At 32.5% G+C, this 20,855-nt stretch overlaps 1 protein-coding gene across 3 annotated transcripts in view; it reads left to right on the top strand.

Annotated features, from left to right (window-relative positions):
- LOC114325513 (suppressor of hairless protein) overlaps positions 1 to 20,855 on the top strand; it is a 59,585-nt gene that overhangs the window by 18,778 nt on the left and 19,952 nt on the right. For 2 of the 3 annotated variants that reach the window (XM_050648170.1, XM_028273589.2), the window contains exons 3-4: positions 6,676 to 7,064; positions 11,579 to 11,915. In XM_050648170.1, the coding sequence (XP_050504127.1) occupies positions 6,676 to 7,064; positions 11,579 to 11,864 (675 nt within the window). In that variant the 3' untranslated portion in view covers positions 11,865 to 11,915. Of the gene's footprint in view, positions 1 to 6,675; positions 7,065 to 11,578; positions 11,916 to 16,429; positions 16,585 to 20,855 lie in introns of those variants that run through there. The other variant, XM_028273588.2, reaches the window with a different exon arrangement.

The following is a 20,855-nucleotide window of genomic DNA, read 5'->3' as shown; positions in this document are numbered from 1 at the left end:
CATACCCTGGATGATCAGTTGCGTGAGGCGGTACTTTTTGTTTCTCATTATGTGTCCCAGGTAGCTAACTTTTCTGACTTTAATGATTTTTAGCAGTTCCCTATCTGTACCTATTTTCCTCAGAACATATTCGTTGGTGGTGTGGGCTGTCCAAGGTATTTTCAAGTCTCTTCTATAAAGCCAGAGTTCAAAGGCGTCCAACTTGTTCATCAGTGTTGTGTTGTGTCCAGGCCTCCGTTCCATACAAAAGTATTGACCACACATAGCAATGCAGAAAACGACATCTAAGGCTGATATTAATGCTACTGTTACAAAATAAGCTTTTCATTTTGATAAACCCCTGTCGGGCTACCTCTATTCTCGCTCTTGACTTCTTGTTTATAATCAAGTTGATTGTTGAACCAGCAACCAAGATATTTGTACTGGCTTACGTATTCAAGCTGTTGGTGTTTCACATATTTATTGGAAGAGGTAAATTTTTGTTCCTTGATATTCTTATAACTTTGGTTTTCGCATTATTGATCTTCATCCCCATTTTTTCACAACTCTCAGTAACCCTATCCAGCAGTATCTGCAGACTATGGTCCGAATCAGTCATTAATACTGTGTCATCTGCATGCCGGATGTTATTTACTCTCTGCATGTTTATCCTGATTCCTTCTGAAGAGTGCGATAAAGAGTTCGCAAATATTACCTCAGAGTAGACGTTAAAAGTATGGGTGATAGCACACAACCCTGTCTAACACCTCGTTGTATTTCAATTGGCCTTGACGTATTACCATTGGTCCTTATGATTGCTGTCTGATTCCAATAAATAGCCTCTATAATTTTAGAATCTCTTTTGTCGACTCCGATGTCGTTCAATCTTTCTATCAAGGTCTTGTGCTTTACCCTATCGAACGCTTTCTCAAAATCTATGAAACAGATAAAAAGGTCTGCTTGCTGATCTTTGTATCTTTGTGCCAGAGTTTGAAGACAGAATATTGCTTCTCGTGTCCCCATACCTTTCCTGAAGCCAAATTGTTCTTGACCGGTGACCTCATCACATTTTTTATAATATATTCTGTTCTGTATGATACGCAAGAAAAGCTTCAGAATGTTATTTAATAGACTTATAAGGCGGAAGTCCTGGCATAATTTGGCATTCTTCTTTTTAGGCAGTTGTATGAAGACTGATTCAAGCCATATTTTAGGGATAGTCCCTGTATTGTAAACATTATTAAATAGTCCAAGAAGAAGGTCTAAGTTTTCCTCGTTGATTAACTTCAATAGCTCAGCTGGTATTTCATCTTTTCCTACAGATTTGTTGTTTTTTAGTTGACGTCCATTAAATCCAATATTTCCTCTCTCATCCATCTTTGCTTCCGTGGTCGCTGTTTTGTGAGCATTTAAGTTGCCGTTGCAAGGGCGTGTCTGATTTCCTCCCGAAGGCGAAAGTTAAGGATGTTTAATTATATGAAAGTGTGCTAAAAAACAGTGCGAAAAAGTAAAACCGATTTAAAATACATTGTTACTTCAGACACACTTTAAACCCTTCATGTACTGCTATCTATATTTACAATTTTCACACAATAAAACCTTTACACTTTACATAATATGAGATAGAGTAGATAAAAATTATTTTTGTGAATTTGGTTAACAAAAATTGGTTAAACAATTTTTCGACCGCGGTACCGCGTGACACCCTGTGTATTTGTTATAAGGATTGTTATACGGATGTATTTCTTTGAGTAAGTTTGTGCAAAAAAACGAATCAGAATAATTTACCTAACGGGGGCGACGTTACAGACTATACTAATAAGTAGTTGAAATGGTCAAAACAAAGAAACGCACACTCATCAAAAATGCACTTGAGATTCTCGTATAATCAACATTTACTGAATCGATCCAGGAAGAGTCAACTCCAACTAGTAAAAGTTGATTTAAATTTTTAAAATCAACTTTTACTGCTCGTTTCAGTTGGAGTTGACTCCAACTAGTTGGAGTCAACTCTAACTGAGAATCAACTTAAAATGTAACATATATACATTGTAAATTATGATTCGGGAGGGCTCCTAGTAGCATTTAACGGGTATTGGTTTGTTTATTTCTACTGCATCTTGATTGTAAATTTATTATAGTTTAGTGTTTTCTTTGATATTTTATGTTACAAAGATATATTATATGATGGATAAGAAAACTCTATTATTATCTGCTTCTTCCATTGCAACATTTCTTAAAAGAAAAGGTAACCTTAAAAAACCAATTTCGTATAACGAAAATAACCTAACTGCGCATGCCTGTGTACTAATAATTGGTATCAAATAGGACATGTTCTAATTTGTATAACATTTTCTGTTAACAGATTTTGTTTTCTGTCTTACATTGTGACAAAATTTAGTATACCATTTTCTTATATCATTTTATGTTATAGTCTAAAACAAACTTTACAGAGCAATAATTGAAAAAAACACGAGCGCTAATTTGTGTATAAAAAAATAGCACACTATCTGCGGACTTTGCATACCTATATTATTAATATATACAATCATAAGATTCGATTCCAGCAATAAAATTGCTGGTAAATAACTTTTCCTCTTGTCTTTTTCTAATTTGACCAGAGTATTCTGCTATGCAGTACTCATAGGAAGATCTTCAAAACGTGACATCAGACTTAATTTCCGATAATCACTGCATGTCTTTGCACGATATTCCTTTGATATTCTGACAAATGGCGACTTTAGGCAATCAGTTGGTAATATCCCAGTGTCATAAATTCTGTTAAAGGGACCACAGAGGGCTTTTATTCCATTTTTCCCAAAAACTGCACTCGCTTCATCGGGGTCAAGTGCTTTTCCATTTTTGCTGTTTGTAAATACGTACAAAACCAAGGCCAGAATCAGAACAAAAAAAAAATACATACTATAAACTATATGCTTGCTACATACTTAAAATTCTGTGAAAAAGTACCTCTGTGCTATCAATTATTATTTTCTCTCAGTATTTTAAAAGTTCACTTGGTGTGCCATCGGTTCTTGGCATATCTTTCCCATTCTTTATATAGTCAATGGACCTCTAAATATGAAAAAACCGCGGAGTGCTGTCATTTAAAGGGGTGCGTTTTAGAGAAAGGGGTGAATTAGTCCCTAGGCACAGGGCGAATTAGGGTGATTTCTATGCACGTTTGGTACAAACACGTCTACAGGAAAAATTTTCCAGGTTAAATTTACTATCGAAATATCACATTTTAAAGTCAAAAATATTTTTTTTACAAAAATATATTCAAAAGAAAAGCAAGAAAAAAACACGAAAGGTAGCATTTTTGTTTCTTGCCCTATAACTTTTTTCCACGGGGATATTGGGACCGTGCAAGTTCGGCAAAGCGACCCCTATTTCTTCGCTCTGTACTTTTATTCGCACTTTTAATTATATTGGCCAATTATATTAGTCCTGGTTACTGGATAATATTGTCAAGGCCATAGTCCAAAAAAATAGTAAGAAGAAAAAATAAGATTCAGGTTATGTTATGAAAACGTGAACAATTGTATGTAGTAAATAAAATTAGTTATTAAAATGCAGTACTGCACTCAAAATACAATTAATTAAATTTACCTTTATATAATAATTGCATATCATATCAATATTGTGGAGCAATATATAATTTTTCTGCTTCAATGACAGAAGGTATGAAATATACGTCAATTTGACAATTTCAATTGACAATATGAATTATTTAAGATAGTTGCAATATTTCTCCGCGACTCGCGCACGGTCGTTTCTCGTTTCCCTTCCAAGTACTTGCACACCGCGAATAGGTATAGGCATTGCTTCACAGAAAAAAAAACTTCCATCCTTCCTCTTTAAAATGGCGTTTGGTGTAAGTCTGTATAATTGGTATAATCATATGATTTATAGTTTTCAAAATATGATTTTTCAAATTTCGCCACTCACAACAATTTTGGGCCATTTTCCTTGTTACTTCGCAAACATTGTTCTGTAACTTTTTTTACGTAGCTTTAGGTATATGCAATATTACATTTATTAGGAAGAAAAGTCAATTACCTTTAAAACGGTCTATCGTAGAAGGCTGTATGACTATTTTTAAGTAAGATATGGGTTTTAAAAATTTTATACTTTTAATGACCTTTGATATACTTTACGTTTTTTTTTTATTTCTCGTTATAACTTTTTTATTGTATATTTAGGTATATACATTGTGTATATGAATAAAAAGGAAAGCTTATTTTCTTTACTTTAAAATGGTGTATTGTAAACAATTCTAGGTCTATTTTTAAACAAGATATGCTTGTTCAAAGTTTGACATATACACATGCAATAAGGTCCCACTAAGTTGGAACCATATGGAAAACTTTTTATTATTAACTTTATGAAAAAAATTATTCTTTATAAAATACTCTGCATAGTCTAAAACTTAAGATGTAATCATCAGATATAAAATTGTATCAATAGTGTACGAGGTATGTTAAAAAATATGAATTTCGCTCAAGAGTAAAGTACCTTTATAAAATATCGAAAATTGTTATTAAGAAAAGTTATTTGGAATTAAAAATTATGTTACAATATGCAATTATATTCTTCTAATTGACAAAAATAAAAAAATTTAAAATTTTGCCCTTGGATACCCTTGGATATCCTACGGATATCTTGTTTAAAAATAGTCCTAGAGGTGATTGCTATACACCATTTTAAAGTAAAGAAAATAAGCTTTTTGAAGTTATACTGCTTTAGGCGCGATATGAGGGTGAATTTTAATATGATTAAAACCTTCAATCTGGGCGCAGTCGCATTATAACTTTGTTCTGATTGGATGTTCAAATGACATGTCAAAAATTATTCAATATGGCGGCTGTGGCACAGCTGTGATTTGATTATATTTATGGTTGTTGCGTTTTGAAATTTGTGGGAAAAGAAACAACAAACAAAAGTTAGTTAATAGTTATACTGCCTTTTTAAATAGTTTTCATATATATTTTTGGACTTTTGGACTATTTTGGACAAGGAAAACTCATTCTAATTTAGTAAGTAGTTCTTATTATAATCATATTGTTATTATACATTTGGATTAGGTTGGAATAAATTTATTTTCTCAAGAATGGGGATTTTAGAGAGAAATCCAAAATTAGGTCCGATTTTTATTTTTAAATTATGATTTTTTGGTGTAGATTTATTTATCTAGTAGGTATGTAATGCTTTGATTTACATACTTAATTTGATTACCAACAAAAGTTCTACCAATCTTCATCTAATATATTGTTTTCTTACTCTTTTGTTATATTTTAATATTTTCTTCCACAAAAATCAAACTACATACATAATTTGATTAAATTCAGAACAACTGTCAAACAGTAAAACGTTCAGTTGCCCTATTTTTCCACATGACAAATAATGTGTAATTGGATGAGTGAGTCTAGGCTTCGATTACGAATCAAAGCGCCCCCAAATTCGCGGGTTCGAATCCCGATGCAAGTTTTTATTTTTTTTTTTGTTTTTTTATGCATTTTATGATTGTAAGTATATTTGTTATATACTTTTTTTTTTCAGAAAATGCGTATTTAAAATTTTTGCCAACAATTATTATCGTTCAGAAATAATTTTTTCTTTGTGGCATTTTTCAATGTGTTTGTGTGCGTTTTATTCTTTTATTTTTTTAAATTTTTGGTATTGTCTTAATAAAAATTTTTGGAAAGTAGTAAGTATTAAAATTAGTTTAATGCTTAAATAAAATATAAATAAACTGTTTAAAGTACATTATATCAATTTCGTTAAAATCACAGAATATGTAATAGAAGTGTAACTTCTTACGTGCGTACAAAGTACACACACATTCTTTTTTTTATTCCGGAATGTATCTATCTAAATGTACAAGAAAAAAGTCATAATGAGAAATTTAAAAAATAATCATAAAAAATATAAAAAATCATTAAAAGTATAAAATCTTGAAAAAGCATAACTTGTTTAAAACTAGTCATACGACCTCATACAGTAGACTATTTCAAAGGTAATTGACTTCTCTTTCTACTAAATGTACCATTGCATATACCTAGAAATGCGTAGAAAAAAGTTACAGAACAATGTTTGCAAAATAATGGGGAAATGGCTCAAAAATTCTGTGAGCGCAAACTTTGAAAAATCCTATTTCGGAAACTATAAATCCTAGAGACTTCTACCAAACGTCATTTTAAAAAGGAAGGATGGAAGTTATTTTTCGCTGAAGCAATGCCTATTGTACCTATATCCCTGTGGAAAAAAATTATGGGGCAAAAAACAAAATTGCTTTCTTTCGTGTTTTTTTCTTGCTTTTCTTTTGAGTGTATTTTTGTAAAAAAAAATATTTTTGACTTTAAAATATGATATTTCGATAGTAAATTTATCCTGAAACAATTTTCCTGTAGAAGTGTTTGTACCAAAAGTGAATGAAACTCACCTTAATTCACCCTGTGCCTAGGGACTAATTCACCTCTTTCTCAAAAACGCGCCCATTTAAATGGTAGCACTCCGCGGTTTTTTCAAATATAGAGGTTCGTTGACCATATGAGACAATAAAATCCCGTTAACGTTGTAGTTCCTTTTAGCTCTCTTATTTTGAACATAATCAATAGCTTATTAGTTTCAACTGATTTCATTTTTGCGATGTACCATCTCATATATCTCTATTCATCTTATGTCTTCTTACAGGTAGACAAACAACAAGCTTTATTGGAAGCGGATGATCCAGTATCTCAACTTCATAAATGTGCATTCTATATGAAAGATACAGAACGAATGTACCTCTGCCTATCCCAAGAACGGATCATTCAGTTTCAAGCCACACCTTGCCCAAAGGAATCAAATAAGGAAATGATCAACGATGGAGCGTGCTGGACCATCATATCCACAGATAAAGCAGAATATCAGTTTTATGAGGGGATGGGTCCAGTGCGATCTCCAGTTACACCAGTGCCGATAGTACACAGTTTACATTTAAATGGTGGAGGGGACGTAGCTATGCTCGAGCTTACTGGTGATAATTTTTCTCCTTCGCTGCAAGTTTGGTTTGGAGATGTTGAAGCTGAGACTATGTATAGGTAAGCATAGTTAGTAAGTGCTTTAAGATATTCTGGTTTGTTGTGCATTCAGTGGTAAATTACAATGTTTATTTAAAAAAAATTCTCAAAAAGGGCGCCACATGATCTTGTTTTTGAGAGACATAGAAAACTATTAAATCCAAAAAATATACAGTAACCGCCACCCAACTAGATACATAGGAACATTGAGCTATTACAGTCCTGGACTCCGCACTTGTTGCAATGCTTATTGTTATGCCTAGTGACGTTTAGAACGTCAGAAAATGTATAGAAACCAATGAACTGTCAATACGGATGGAATAGGCACGATGAAAATTAATGCGGTCACGATACAAAAGAGAGGTCTTAGAGAGAGACAGAGAAGGTGCTGGAAAATTTGACAGGCCGTGTAATTTCAGTTGCCTATATCAACTTAAATCGGGGAAATAGACCTCATATTTTTTTAATTTTATTAACTTAAACTTAATTTTTAAATACTGGCAACTGAAATTACACGGCCTGTCAAATTTTCCAGCACCTTCTCTATCTCTCTCTAGGACCTCTCTCTTGTATGTTGGTAGCAATTTCGCTTCACTATTTGAATGGGACATGGCCATTCATGCGTATAGGGCTTTTCATTCACAGTCATTTGTTTCGAGCTTCTGTCAGGTGCCATATAATATTCAGACATCTACGCCATACGTCTTTGGTTTGTATCATTGATATATACAATAACGTATGACGCAGATATATTAATATTAGATGGCACATGACAGAGGCTCGAAACAAATGACAAACGATGAAAAGCCCTATTGACAAATCATTGATAGAAACTGAATATTAACATAGAAAGTTGACAAATTAGAGATCGGCTGTATTTGACGTTAATAGTTGTCATTTTGTTAAAGTTGCAAGTTAAAGTTTTAAAGTATTGTAATATTCTTGGTGTTTGAATAAAGTTATTTTAAAGCAGATTAACAATACTAAAGTCGATTCGCTAATCTGAGACACGACTGTCTAGTGACGTTGTTAATTTTTGAAGTTATACTTCTTTAGGCGCGATTGAGAGTAAAATTTCATAATACTGCGCGCATGCGCACACAGACAGTATGGCGTTTAGTTGCTAAATCTTTCTAGTTATGTATAAACATATCAGTGCAAGAAAAGGTGTGAAAAGAATATATTAGTGTTTTTAGTAAACATATTTATTATAATTTTTGTGTCTTTGGATTTGTCTTCTTCAGGAGTAAGATGAGTATTATTAAAACAATATATTGTATATTAATTATACACAGAGCCGTGCGGTACATCTTCTCAATATGATGCAAGTCTTCGAAATGCCGCCGCCCCTTAAATTTATTATTGAAACTTACCTATCTTTTATTTTTATTAAAAGAAACTACACAAAACGAACGAAAACTTCTATTTTAAAAACAAAACATACTTTAAATTAAATGAAATATGTATTAACACTACATTAAGGGGGTAGGCGCAAAATTTGCTTGCAATGCTTTTTAAATGCATTCATTTTTTTTTCAGATCCTGAGAAAACTATTTAGTATTTTTGAAAAATTTAAATGCAGACTAAAATATTACATTATTACAGAGGGCCGAAGGTCCCACAAAATCTCTATAATTATTTGAATAAGTTACAGGATGAAAAAAAAAAGAGAAAATTGAGTGTAATTTTAAATTACAAATATCTTATTCAAAAGAAACCTTTTGTTTATTCTAAGGGACTTTCGGCCCTCGGTAATAATGTAATCTTTCAATATACGTTTAAATTTTTCAAAAATATTTGTTAGTTTTTTCAGGATTCGAAAAAAAGTGAATGCATTTAAAAAGCATTGCAAGCAAATTTTTGCCCCTATGCTCTTAAGTAACATTTACAAAAATTATAATGCTACCCTTCTGACTTTAATTTTGGCAAACTCGTCAATCAGATTGGTGTAGTCTAGTTGGGAGAGACAAGTGTAGCATCTAGTGAGAGCTCTATTGAAATAATTGCTAAATTTTTTAGTTTTGTTTGTGTCATGGAGCTTCGTAAATAGTTTTGAATTTTGAAAAACTTCTTTCCCCACTAGTTACCGAGACAGGGAGTGTTAATAAAATTCTTAGTTTACAACTACATTTGGGTATAAAGAAATTAGGTCATTTTGGCACAAATAGTTCAAAACCTCTATAAAGGTTTCATGGAGTATGGTTTCATTTGAAATATATCACGCAATTCTCCTATTAGAAGATCATTATATCATCAGATTTTTTTCTTTTTCTATTGACAGTATTGAATGAAGATTCATACAATATTTTTCTAGTGTTTCATCATCTATTTCCCTCAATTTAAAAATATATAAAAATTAAAAATTTTTATTATGAGTTTCTAGAAGCGAAAATCGATCAATCAAAGAATTAACAGCAATGTTTGAAGTATAGATGAACAAATTTATTTTAAATTTAGCTTCATCTGTTAATAGCTCCTCCACATATTTTTCGTAGTCAAATAAATGTTTTTTCTCCTGGCTCTAATTTCATTTTCAGCTGGAAATTCGGAACTTATATCAAAATTTTCTGCAATTTTATTAAATTTTTATTTGGTCATTAGCCATATTGTCTCTAACTTTTAATTTTTTCTATAGTTTCTGGCAACATTTTTACACAATCTGACAATTTTTTTTATTTTACTGATTATGCCGCCCCCTTGTGATGCCCCTGATCACAGGGTAAGGGTAAGCACACAATTAGTTTGGTGTTTAAAAAAAATTAAAACAAACTGTTGAAAGTATATTTATTTTTAAGAAATCATATAATGGAAGTATAACTTCTTACGTGCGTACAAAGTACACACAAATTCTTTTTTTTGGGAAGTTAGGTTGCTAGACGTGACTGGAAATTACTACACAATGTACACAACCAAACATACCTGCTCATAGCCAATATTATTAATAGTAAACACACATAAATACCATAAACCTTACGCCAATCAATATTTATTTATTTACACCATTATAATGTATTGATAACAAATGAAAAAATTACTTATTGTACAAAATAAAAATATTTTGTAAAAATAAATTCCACAAGAGTATAGTATAAACTATAATATAGTTTAATGAAAAATTAAGTTGATTTGAGCAATTATTAGTGTGAGGTAGGGATTTTTGATACATGCAGTGATGTGAGTAGATTCCTATGTCTTGCACGCACATTGAAAAAACATACAGAGTCATGTCTATACAAAAAGAAGAAGAAGATGTTTTCTATTCCGAATGTGTCAAAATGAATCTCGGCTAAGCGAATTCATATTAATTAATGTATTTTTTGTATGGAAAAACAATTATTTTGAATAGTTCTTTGACAGGGATGAAAGTCACATCTGAGAACGGACCGGATTAGCCCATAAGCATAACACTTAGGAACCTACCCATGTATCTAGTAGCGTGTCGCTTATTGTATGTAAATAAATAACACAGAACAATGGAAGAAATAGGTTAAGTACTTTGCTTAAATGCTAAAGAATAAGAAACAATCACACTTACCTTATTTAGCCTTAATCAAAAATAATTAGAATTGCGTTTTTAATGTCCAAGAGAAAACAAGATTGTCAAATATATTAAATAATACAAAATCTGTTACATACTGGTTATATTTATTACTCTTAGCCAAATCATATATAGTTGGACATATTATTAATTCAGATCATACAAACAAAAATGTCCATTACAATTTGATACCTTTAATTTAGTGTTGAACATAAAAAAACAATGGTGATACAAGCAGAGATATGCCAAAAAAATATAACACTGCACTACATTAGATACAAATGGAAGAAAGTAAAATACTATCAGGTATATTTTCCTTCTTTTTATGGTTCACCAATTGAAAATATTGAGCTCAGTGATTATCTGCTAAACAGAATAATTAAGACAATTAAAAAACGCGAATTTATTTGTATCACTATACTTACCTACTTGCTTCGACTGTAGACATTTCATAGAAGAAGCACTGTTTCTCAATGAACAAGTTAATGAATTATGAACTGTTTCCCCTTCACTTCCACATTTCTCAACAATAACACAAAAATGATCATAATTTCATTTGAAGACAGAAATTTTACTTGACTTTTAATAGAAATTGGTGATACTGGGAAGATAAGTCCCCAAATGCCTCCCAAATAGCCAGCACCGGCCGCTTCAGTAGCTGAATCGGTAATACATAATATTTCTCAGCGATCCAACGCCCAGGGAAGCTTTGCCTATCGAACCATTTAATTCAGCTCATAGAAAAAAAGCTATCGGACTCGATTCAATAATAAATTTCTTAAAGCCACTTATGAGATTTTAAAAGAGGGTGCTATTCGATGCAATTAAGATTGAATAAACAAACACTTTAATTTTGTTAACGACGGCCACTAATTGTTTCTGCCGAAATTAAAATGTTTATAAGTACATGCATGGAATCAACAAATTCTTCTTACATGGTTTTTAGAACTCCTTTTTATGCAATATGTTACCTATAAGTATTTTTTTTTATTTCAGATGCCAAGAAAGCATGCTTTGCGTAGTACCGGACATATCACAATTCCGAGGAGAGTGGCTGTGGGTCCGCCAACCGACACAAGTGCCCGTTTCGCTGGTCAGAAACGACGGTATTATCTACGCCACTGGACTGACATTCACGTATACACCAGAACCTGGACCTAGACCTCATTGTTCTTCTGCCGATGAAATAATGAGGCAGGCGCAAAGTAATCAAAGGACTGCGCAGGCGCAGCCGCAAGCAGCCATTACAGAAAATGCTTGGAATTCGCATGGAATGCATTAGTCAAACACGAACTTTCTTTAGTTCGAAAAATTGTAGCAATAAGTGGAAATGGTGAGTGAAAACATTTGGAAGTCTTCGGAAATAAGAATTATACTATGAAATTACTTCTTTTAGATACGATTTTTGGTTTTAACCTCTTCGGTACGGTAATGCACCCGTGTGCATCATGCGTGACTGTCCGCTACGTACGGTGATGCACACGGGTGCATCATGAGCTGGCGTTCGCCAGCGGGTAAGCGCGCGAATCCGTATATAAGGTGCGACTTGTCGTATGACGATCCGGCGCGAAGGGGTTAACATGTCTCTATAAACGATATCCAGAAAGATTATAAATTGAGAATGTTCTATGTAGAAATGAAAAGGCAGTTTGTTGCCATTTTGTAATTTTCTAGAAAGCTGTTACATAAGTGAAAATAATCTTTAATTGTTTGCATAACATACTACTTAATTATTACAAGAGATACATGAATGGGTACGGAAATTTGTGTGCACATACAAAACAAGGTTCCATAAAAATAATGAGTTTTTGAATAGTGGAAATTTGACTTAAAAAGGGTCAAAATTCAGCTTTTTTCAGAACATTGCCATTAAACACTGACAAGATTTTATTATTTGTTAAAATAATTTCCTTGACCAAATATCTCCGTAGAAAATTGCAGCTTTCATTAATTTGTTTCGTCAAGAAGAAAAATGTAACAACAAAATTATAAGGGTGGGGTGGTGGTTCACTGCAGCATCCATTTGGCTTGCATATTGTAGAAGCCTTGGAGGTGTCACCAGGGAAATGGACCAATAAGTTTTCAATTTAAAAATCTTTTAGTAATATTTTTCAATATTATTAATGTCGGCTATTAGGATTGAAAACTTTACTTTTCAATTACCAGATGACGCTAGTCACCTAATCCATTCACGTCAGTTGCGGTGTGGGGGATAAACTCTCGTTGTTGGTCACTTAGAGTATAGAGCAGCAGGCCTACGTCTCTCCGATGAGACTCCAATAAGAGTCGAAAATCGTCGATTCAAAGTGCTGGACAGCACTCCGTATTCTAAGTGAAAAATAAGATTGTTTTGCCTTCGCATTGCAACTGAATAAAAATGGTATACATTTTTATTTTTAAAAAAATTATAAGTTACAGTTTGTAAGTTACCACAAACTCCATAAACTGCAACTTAAATATTTTTTACCGGCATGTTGCAACTCAGATCTCTGAAGGGCAATTAGGAGATTATACGGAGATTCAGATCTAATTCTCCGTGTTCTTTATGGCTTCTACACCATGTCGGCAAATATTTAATTGCCCCGTACTATTTCACTGACTACATACTATTCCCAAATAACACTACTGCCAAAGATACACTTGATCTCCAAAGATGTTTTCTAATGCTTAAGCATCGATTATATTTTGGCTAAAAGCTTGGTGTGGCTTGTCCGGGAATGCATTATATTTCTCACACATTACCGCAATTTCAGCGGTAAAAACTCTCCCACGGGCTAATAGTATTCCACTTATACTCTAATAGCTCGATCGGCGCTTTTTAGACGCAATTTTGGCTGAGTAAAGTTAACACTTGGAGGTTTATTTTGTTCCAAGAGACATTAAAGTGTTTTTTTCCGAAGATTTTGAGATGTTTATAAAACGCTTTCGTTCGAATAATAAATGTAAGACGCCGAATTAAAACCTTACAAGCTGGAATTTAAAATATGCGAATTAAAACGTACAGGTTTTTTGGTTCATTACATGACTAAGAAAAAGTCTTAGTATGCTCTGGAAATTTGAGTAAACATTTTAAATTATGACCCGAAGTAGACCTGTTATTACGTGACATTTAAAAAATGGTTAAAATCGGTTAATAATTTCAAATTTTATAGAGATGTTTCATAATTGTGCTCATTTTCATAATTGAATTTTTCGTGAGCACATTAACGGATTCCGCTAATTTTTGTATTATTTTAGATTTTTCTTTGGCATTTACACTGTTGGGCAAAGGTTTACTCAAACTTCTCTTTTGATCTTATACCGGGTGAAAGAAAATAAGTGTTTTTCTTAGTTTATGTTTGAGTCACCCTGTAGGGAGGACAGGGTATAAGTGTGGGTATATGTACATCGAAATCGTATTGTAGTCTTATGTTTTGTGACCATTTTACAGTCTTATTGAACAAAGAAAATAGACGGTTTTATTCTTTAATATGACGTGTTTTAACTGATACAAAACTAAATTAACAGTAAAAAACAACAGTTAATCATCCTTTAAAAACAGAAAGGCACATAACGTTAACAATTCTGGTTGACACCTTAAGAGTTATTTGTCGATCAAGTGAGCGGTATGCACAACCCAACATAATAGAGACGAGATTGTTTAATGGAGGCTCTATGATATTTTGGCGTTTAATTCTTTGAAAACTTTGTTACTTTCACATTATATATTGAAAATAATTTCAACTTAGTGTATGATAAGACATGGCCTCCTTACGTATCGCATGTCGTCAGTTATAGACGGAGAGCTAGAGCCGAAAAATCATAATTATAAGTAATATGGAGTTTTTCCTGTGAAATGTGTCCATTGTATATTGACAATTATGACCCCTTTCATGCTGACACCACAGTGGATACAGGAAGTAGCAATAAGGGATGAAAGGGGAAAGTTAGTGTAGTCATTAAAGGTTTTCACCTCCTATTTTGTTAAACCTCCATCGATTTGCATGAAAATTGGTGACTAGTAAGAGCATACCTCAAGAAATAAAACTGATTTAGTGCCAACTTGCACTTTTACCCTGGGGTGGATACCACCCCTTCTCGGGGGTGAAAACTATTTTATTAAAAATAACCCCACAAATCGATAGAGGGACAAATTTTAAGTAAAATTTGTTATATCATGTTATTAAAATAAATCAATACTTTTTGAGTTATTAAAGATCAATGATTTGTCTATTTAAGAGCATATGCGTGAAGTTACGGATGATAAAAAGAACATATTAATTAATTGTATGTTAGTAAAATGTTATTTTTATATCATTTCCATATTTCATTGAATTTTTTCTATCAATATAAACTGAATATGTCCAGAAACTGGGGGTGTCCAATAATGGGTACATGTGACATATTCGAATTCACTTTTGCTAAATTTATATTATCGAAATAATATAAAAATATGTCGATCGGATAGCTCAGTGCGACTAGCGGCTGACCCGCACTTCACTTCGACGTGAGGTACGAGAGTTCAAGCCCAAGCCAGGCCATCGGAAAAACAAAAAGGCTAACGCGTCAGTATAAAATTCTAAATATGAATCTGGCGCTTAGACTGGAATATGCGGGCATCTGATCGACCTATGAGGGAGCAGTACGGCAAGGGATAAGGGCTTGCGGCTCGGTGATACTCCCCCACAGATCCCTACCGAAGGGCGTTGACGCCTAAGAACGGTGTATATACTATATAAAAATATTATTTTAGTAACATACAATTAATTAATATGTTCTTTTTATCATCTGTAACTTCACGCATGTGCTCTTAAAGTCTTAAACAGACAAATCTTTGATCTTTAATAACTCAAAAAGTATTGATTTATTTTAATAACATGATATAACAAATTTTACTTATAATTTGTCCCTCTATCGATTTGTGGGGTTATTTTTAATAAAATAGTTTTCACCCCCCGAGAAAGGGTGATATCCACCCCCAGGGTAAAAGTGCAAGTTGGCACCAAATTATTTTTATTTCTTGGGGTATGCTCTAACTAGCCACCAATTTTCATGCAAATCGATGGAGGTTTAACAAAATAAGAGGTGAAAACCTTTAAAGACTACACTAACTTTCCCCTTTCATCCCTTATTGCTACTTCCTGTATCCACTGAGGTGTCAGCCTGAAAGGGGTCATAATTATCAATATACAATAGACACATTTCACATGCCAAACTCCATATTACATATGACGATGATTTTTCGGCTCTAGCTCTTAGACTATTAAAACACATACACTTTTCCTCTCTATAGGGTGTCTCAAACTTGTGTTTCAGTTAAAACACATGTTAAAGAATAAAAACCGTCTATTTTCTTTGTTTCTAAAGATATCAGGGACATTCAAAAAGCAAAATGTTCACAAAACATAAGATTTGGATGTATACTCACACCTGATGTACCTGATGTACCTTGTCCTCCATACAGGGTGTCTCAAACTTAACATAGGAAAAGCATTTCTTTTCTTCCACCCGGTATATGTACAAAAAAGTCGTTTGATTAAACCTTTGCCCAATTGTATAAATACCAAAGAAATATCTAAAATAATAAAAAAAATTAGCCCAATCCGTTAATCTGTTCACGAAAAAATCAATATGAAAATGAGCATAATTTTAGGGTATGCATAACTTTTGAAACTACGTGTAAAATTAAAACTCAGGACGGTTCTTACCATTTATAACATTCTTATATTTCAATTTATATCTACAAAAATGAACAAAAGTGTACCTAGGATGAGTAATTTTACATTTATATAGTTCTTATTTCCAATAATTTCGAGCTTGCGTGTTTATATTTTGACAATTAAAATGAGATTTATACTTTTGTTCTAGACTGGGAAACGAAATTGCGACACTATGCTCCTTTCGTTGTGGTATGACGTATATATAAAAATATTTATTTAATATTAATTTTATGTTAGTGTGATTTAATGCAGTTGGATTTGAACAAATTTTTATAGATTTGTGATTAAAACAGTTGAACTAGAGCATTTTTGGAAACTCTCTCTCTCTCTAATCGTCATTTTTTTACGCCAAAAATAAAATAAAACAGTTAACATATGTGATTCTTGTTCACTGCTCTTGTAGTTTTTCTCCTTGCACCTTTATTAAAAAAAAATTTAAAAATACACTGCACGTCAGATAAAACCGGGTCACCCATAAAATTTTAGAAATTTTCTATCTTTTTATTTTTTTCTTATTTGTATCAAATTAAATTCATTGTTTATTGATTCAGTTACTCTTGTAGCACGTAACCCCACATTAGCGATAGTATAAAATGCAAAACAAGGAAGAATTTGAGAAAGTAATAAATGTATTGAAAATTTCGATGTACTATTACAGTTACAATCATAACAAGAATTGAATTATAGAGTCAAGAAAAGGCAAGTACCACTTGTTTCAATAATGTGTAATGCCACCACGGTTCAGGATCAGTCTAGCTTCTCAGTACACGTGATAATTCATTTAATTTAATTAACAACGTGAAATGAAGTAAACACTTCTGTTGTATGTAGGCATATGAATTTATTGTGAGCGGCCGTGGAGTAACGGCATATTCGCTGGCCTCGTACGCCAGTATACGTGGGTTCGAGCCCTGCCAAAGACAAACCATTTTCATTTCCAATAATGACACGAGCCGTCTCACCGTACCTCGGAGAGCACGTGAGAGCACGTTACTTGAAACAGGGTTAAAGATGTAAATGGCGCCGGAACTGTCCGAAAGGATCTCCCCGGCAAAAATGCCATACGATATATTATTATATGAATTTATTAAAATTCTTAAAATTTATCCACAAGGGAGTGGAAGTACAAAACGTTTTCGGTCAAACTGACCATCATTAGTGTAAACCTGGAAATAAGTGAACCACTAAAATTAAAAAGCAAAAGGGTGAAATTTTGACAGTTGAAAAAATTAAGAAAATGTGGTTGCTTACGTCCAGTGTACAAGTAATTGTAACTAGCCGCTTCAGTAGGTGTAAAAACCTCTAAATTACATTATTGTTACATTCTATATTAAAAAGTAGTCGACATTAAGTCGATGTCTTAAGATTTTAAATATCACATGTGAATGTATTTCATCCTTGCTCGAAAATTCCACAAGGTACTTGTGTTCTAGTGAGAGGTTAACGACCAACTAGTTATTAGACAGTTTAAACAGACTAGTTATAAGACATTTTTTATATATATTTTAAAATTAAATATTAATTTTCTTTGTTAAAAAAAATTTTTCGGATGACAGATGAAAAATCCACCTACCTTCCTTTGACATCTCGTCATACATTTCTGGCACCAAACTGTCTAATAACTAGTTGGTCGTTAACCTCTCACTAGAACACAAGTACCTTGTGCAATTTTCGAGCAAGGATGAAATACATTGACATGTGATCTTTAAAATCTTAAGACATCGACTTAATGTCGACTACTTTTTAATATAGAATGTAACAATAATGTAATTTAGAGGTTTTTACACCTACTGAAGTGGCTAGTTACAATTACTTGTACACTGGACGTAAGCAACCACATTTTCTTAATTTTTTTCAACTGTCAAAATTTCACCCTTTTGCTTTTTAATCTTAGTGTTTCACTTATTTCCAGGTTTACACTGATGATGGTCAGTTTGAACTGGTCACCGAAAACGTTTTGTACTTCCACTCCCTTGTGGATAAATTTTAAGAATTTTAATAAATTCATATGCCTACATACAACAGAAGTATTTACTTCATTGCACGTTGTTATATCGAAGGTATACAGCCAACTACAGGGTTTACCCCTTTTTAAAATTTTAATTTAATTAACATAAAACAACTTGAAAGAAAATGGAGATATAAAAACATAAAATTTCCTGAATTTTGTGGGTGGCCCGTTTTCTCTGACGCGCAGTTTATTAATATTTATTACGATTTTTTCTGAAGAAGCCATCAATTTTAAGAACGATAATAGAGCTAATTATGACAAATAGGGTAAACCCGTAACTGTAACGGTATCTTAAATACTTGTATAGTGTTTATAGCTTTATAGGCAAGCCGCACAACCCTAATTTGAGGTTTAGAAATCGAAAAAGCGACCATGATAGGCGAATGACAAATTTTGGTCATTCTTTATATATTTTGGAGGTCACTGAATCCGAATATGAAATTTATTTTTATCTATAATTGGTGGAACATGTTCAAAAATCAAATTTTATGCAAAAATGCGAAAAATCAATTTTGATGAGTTTTCACATTTACCTCGCTGTAGCTTTGGTCGCGCAAAATATTTCTTTTTTTTTTAAATTTCACCGTGTCATCTTTGAAGTACAGTAAAACCTCGATATAACGGACTAATAACGGGGTGTCCGTTAAAGCCGAAAGTCCGTTATATAAAAATAGGTTTAAAATAAATTAAAAAAAGAATGTGTGTGTACTTTGTACGCACGTAAGAAGTTATACTTCTACTACATATTATGTGATTTTTAAGACAATACCAAAAATATAAAAGAATAAAACGCACACAAACACATTGAAAAATGCCACAAAGAAAAAATGATTTCTGAACGATAATAATTGTTGGCAAAAATTTTAAATACGCATTTTCTGAAAAAAAAAAAAATTATATAACAAATATACTTACAATCATAAAATGCATAAAAAAATAAAAACTTGCATCGGGAATCGAACCCGTGAATTTCGCGGCGCATTGATTCGTAATCGAAGCCTAGACTCACTCGTCCAATTCCACATTATTTGTCATGTGGAAAAATAGGGTAACTGAACGTTTTGCTGTTTGACAGTTGTTTTGAATATAATTAAATTATGCAGTTTAAATTTTGTGGAAGAAAATATTAAAATATAACAAAACAGTAAGAAAACAATATATTAGATGAAAATTGGTAGAACTTTTGTTGGTAATCAAATTAAGTATGTAAATCAAAGCATTACATACCTACTAGATAAATAAATCTACGCCAAAAAATCATAATTTAAAAATAAAAATCGGACCTAATTTGGGATTTCTCTCTAAAATCCCCATTCTTGAGAAAATAAATGTACAGTAGAGCGTCGATTATCCCGAACGTCGATCAACCGAACGACTGCTTATTCGAACTATCGACTCCCGCGTCCCGCACTCGAATACCGAGCAAGTGTTAGTAATTGACGCTTAAAATATCTTCAATTTTCTTCAATATTGTATCCAAAAATAATTAAGTTTGTTGCAAAGACTGCACTTTTTTGTTTAGTTGCTAGTTGTCATTATCAAGATATAAATAAATATGTAGGTATATAAATATGGCTTTTATTCACTTGTGGATAAATATGTATGACTATAAATATGTATCAATATATTGTAGTTCGATTATCCGAACAAATCGGTTTTCCGAACACCTATGTCTCCCAATTAGTTCGTATAATCGACGCTATACTGTATTTCAACCTAATCCAAATGTATAATTACAATATGATTATAATAAAAACTACTTACCAAATTAGAATGAGTTTTCCTTGTCCAAAATAGTCCAAAAATATAGGATATAGGTATATGAAAACTATTTAAAAAGGCAGTATAACTGTTAACTAACTTTTGTTTGTTGTTTCTTTTCACACAAATTTTAAAACGCAACAACCATAAATAATCAAACTACAGCTGTACCACAGCCGCCATATTGAATAATTTTTGACATGTCATTTAAACATCCAATCAGAACAAAGTTATAATGCGCATGCGCAGGGATCATAGGTTTTAACATATAAAAATTCACCCTCATATCGCCGGTAAAGAAGTATAACTTCAAAAACTTGATTTTGAAAATATGCAAAACACAAACAAAATTCTATTAATTTAATTCTCTTCGGACATTCGTTCTGAAGTGACGTTGTTTGATATCGACGCGCTTGCTTTCGGTAATCCAGATTCAAAGCAGGCCTGCTTTGAAAAGCGAATCAAGCTTTGTTTGCATTTTTGAAGTTTCCTTATATTTTTATAATGAACTCTCTAAAATTACGAAATTGCGTATAATAGAGTGAACTTCGTTATCTCACGAATAATCAAAATGTTGTTAGATCGTAAAAATGCGATCTTACCTCTGAAAACTTCATTTTTGGCAATGTTGTTTTGTTTTCGTTGCTATCTTCACAACCACCCTCATTTTTTTAGGTTCACAACTTCATCTGCTATTTCACTTTCAGTCATGATATACCCAGGGTCAACTTCAGCTACTTCTAGCCATTGTAAAACATCTTTCTCAGCTACCTACTTCTTCTCCGGCATTATTATGTACATA

This window comes from Diabrotica virgifera, chromosome 4 (assembly GCF_917563875.1).
Source record: "Diabrotica virgifera virgifera chromosome 4, PGI_DIABVI_V3a".
In the NCBI taxonomy this organism is placed as follows: domain Eukaryota; kingdom Metazoa; phylum Arthropoda; class Insecta; order Coleoptera; family Chrysomelidae; genus Diabrotica; species Diabrotica virgifera.
This window is presented reverse-complemented; position numbering and strand designations above follow the sequence as displayed.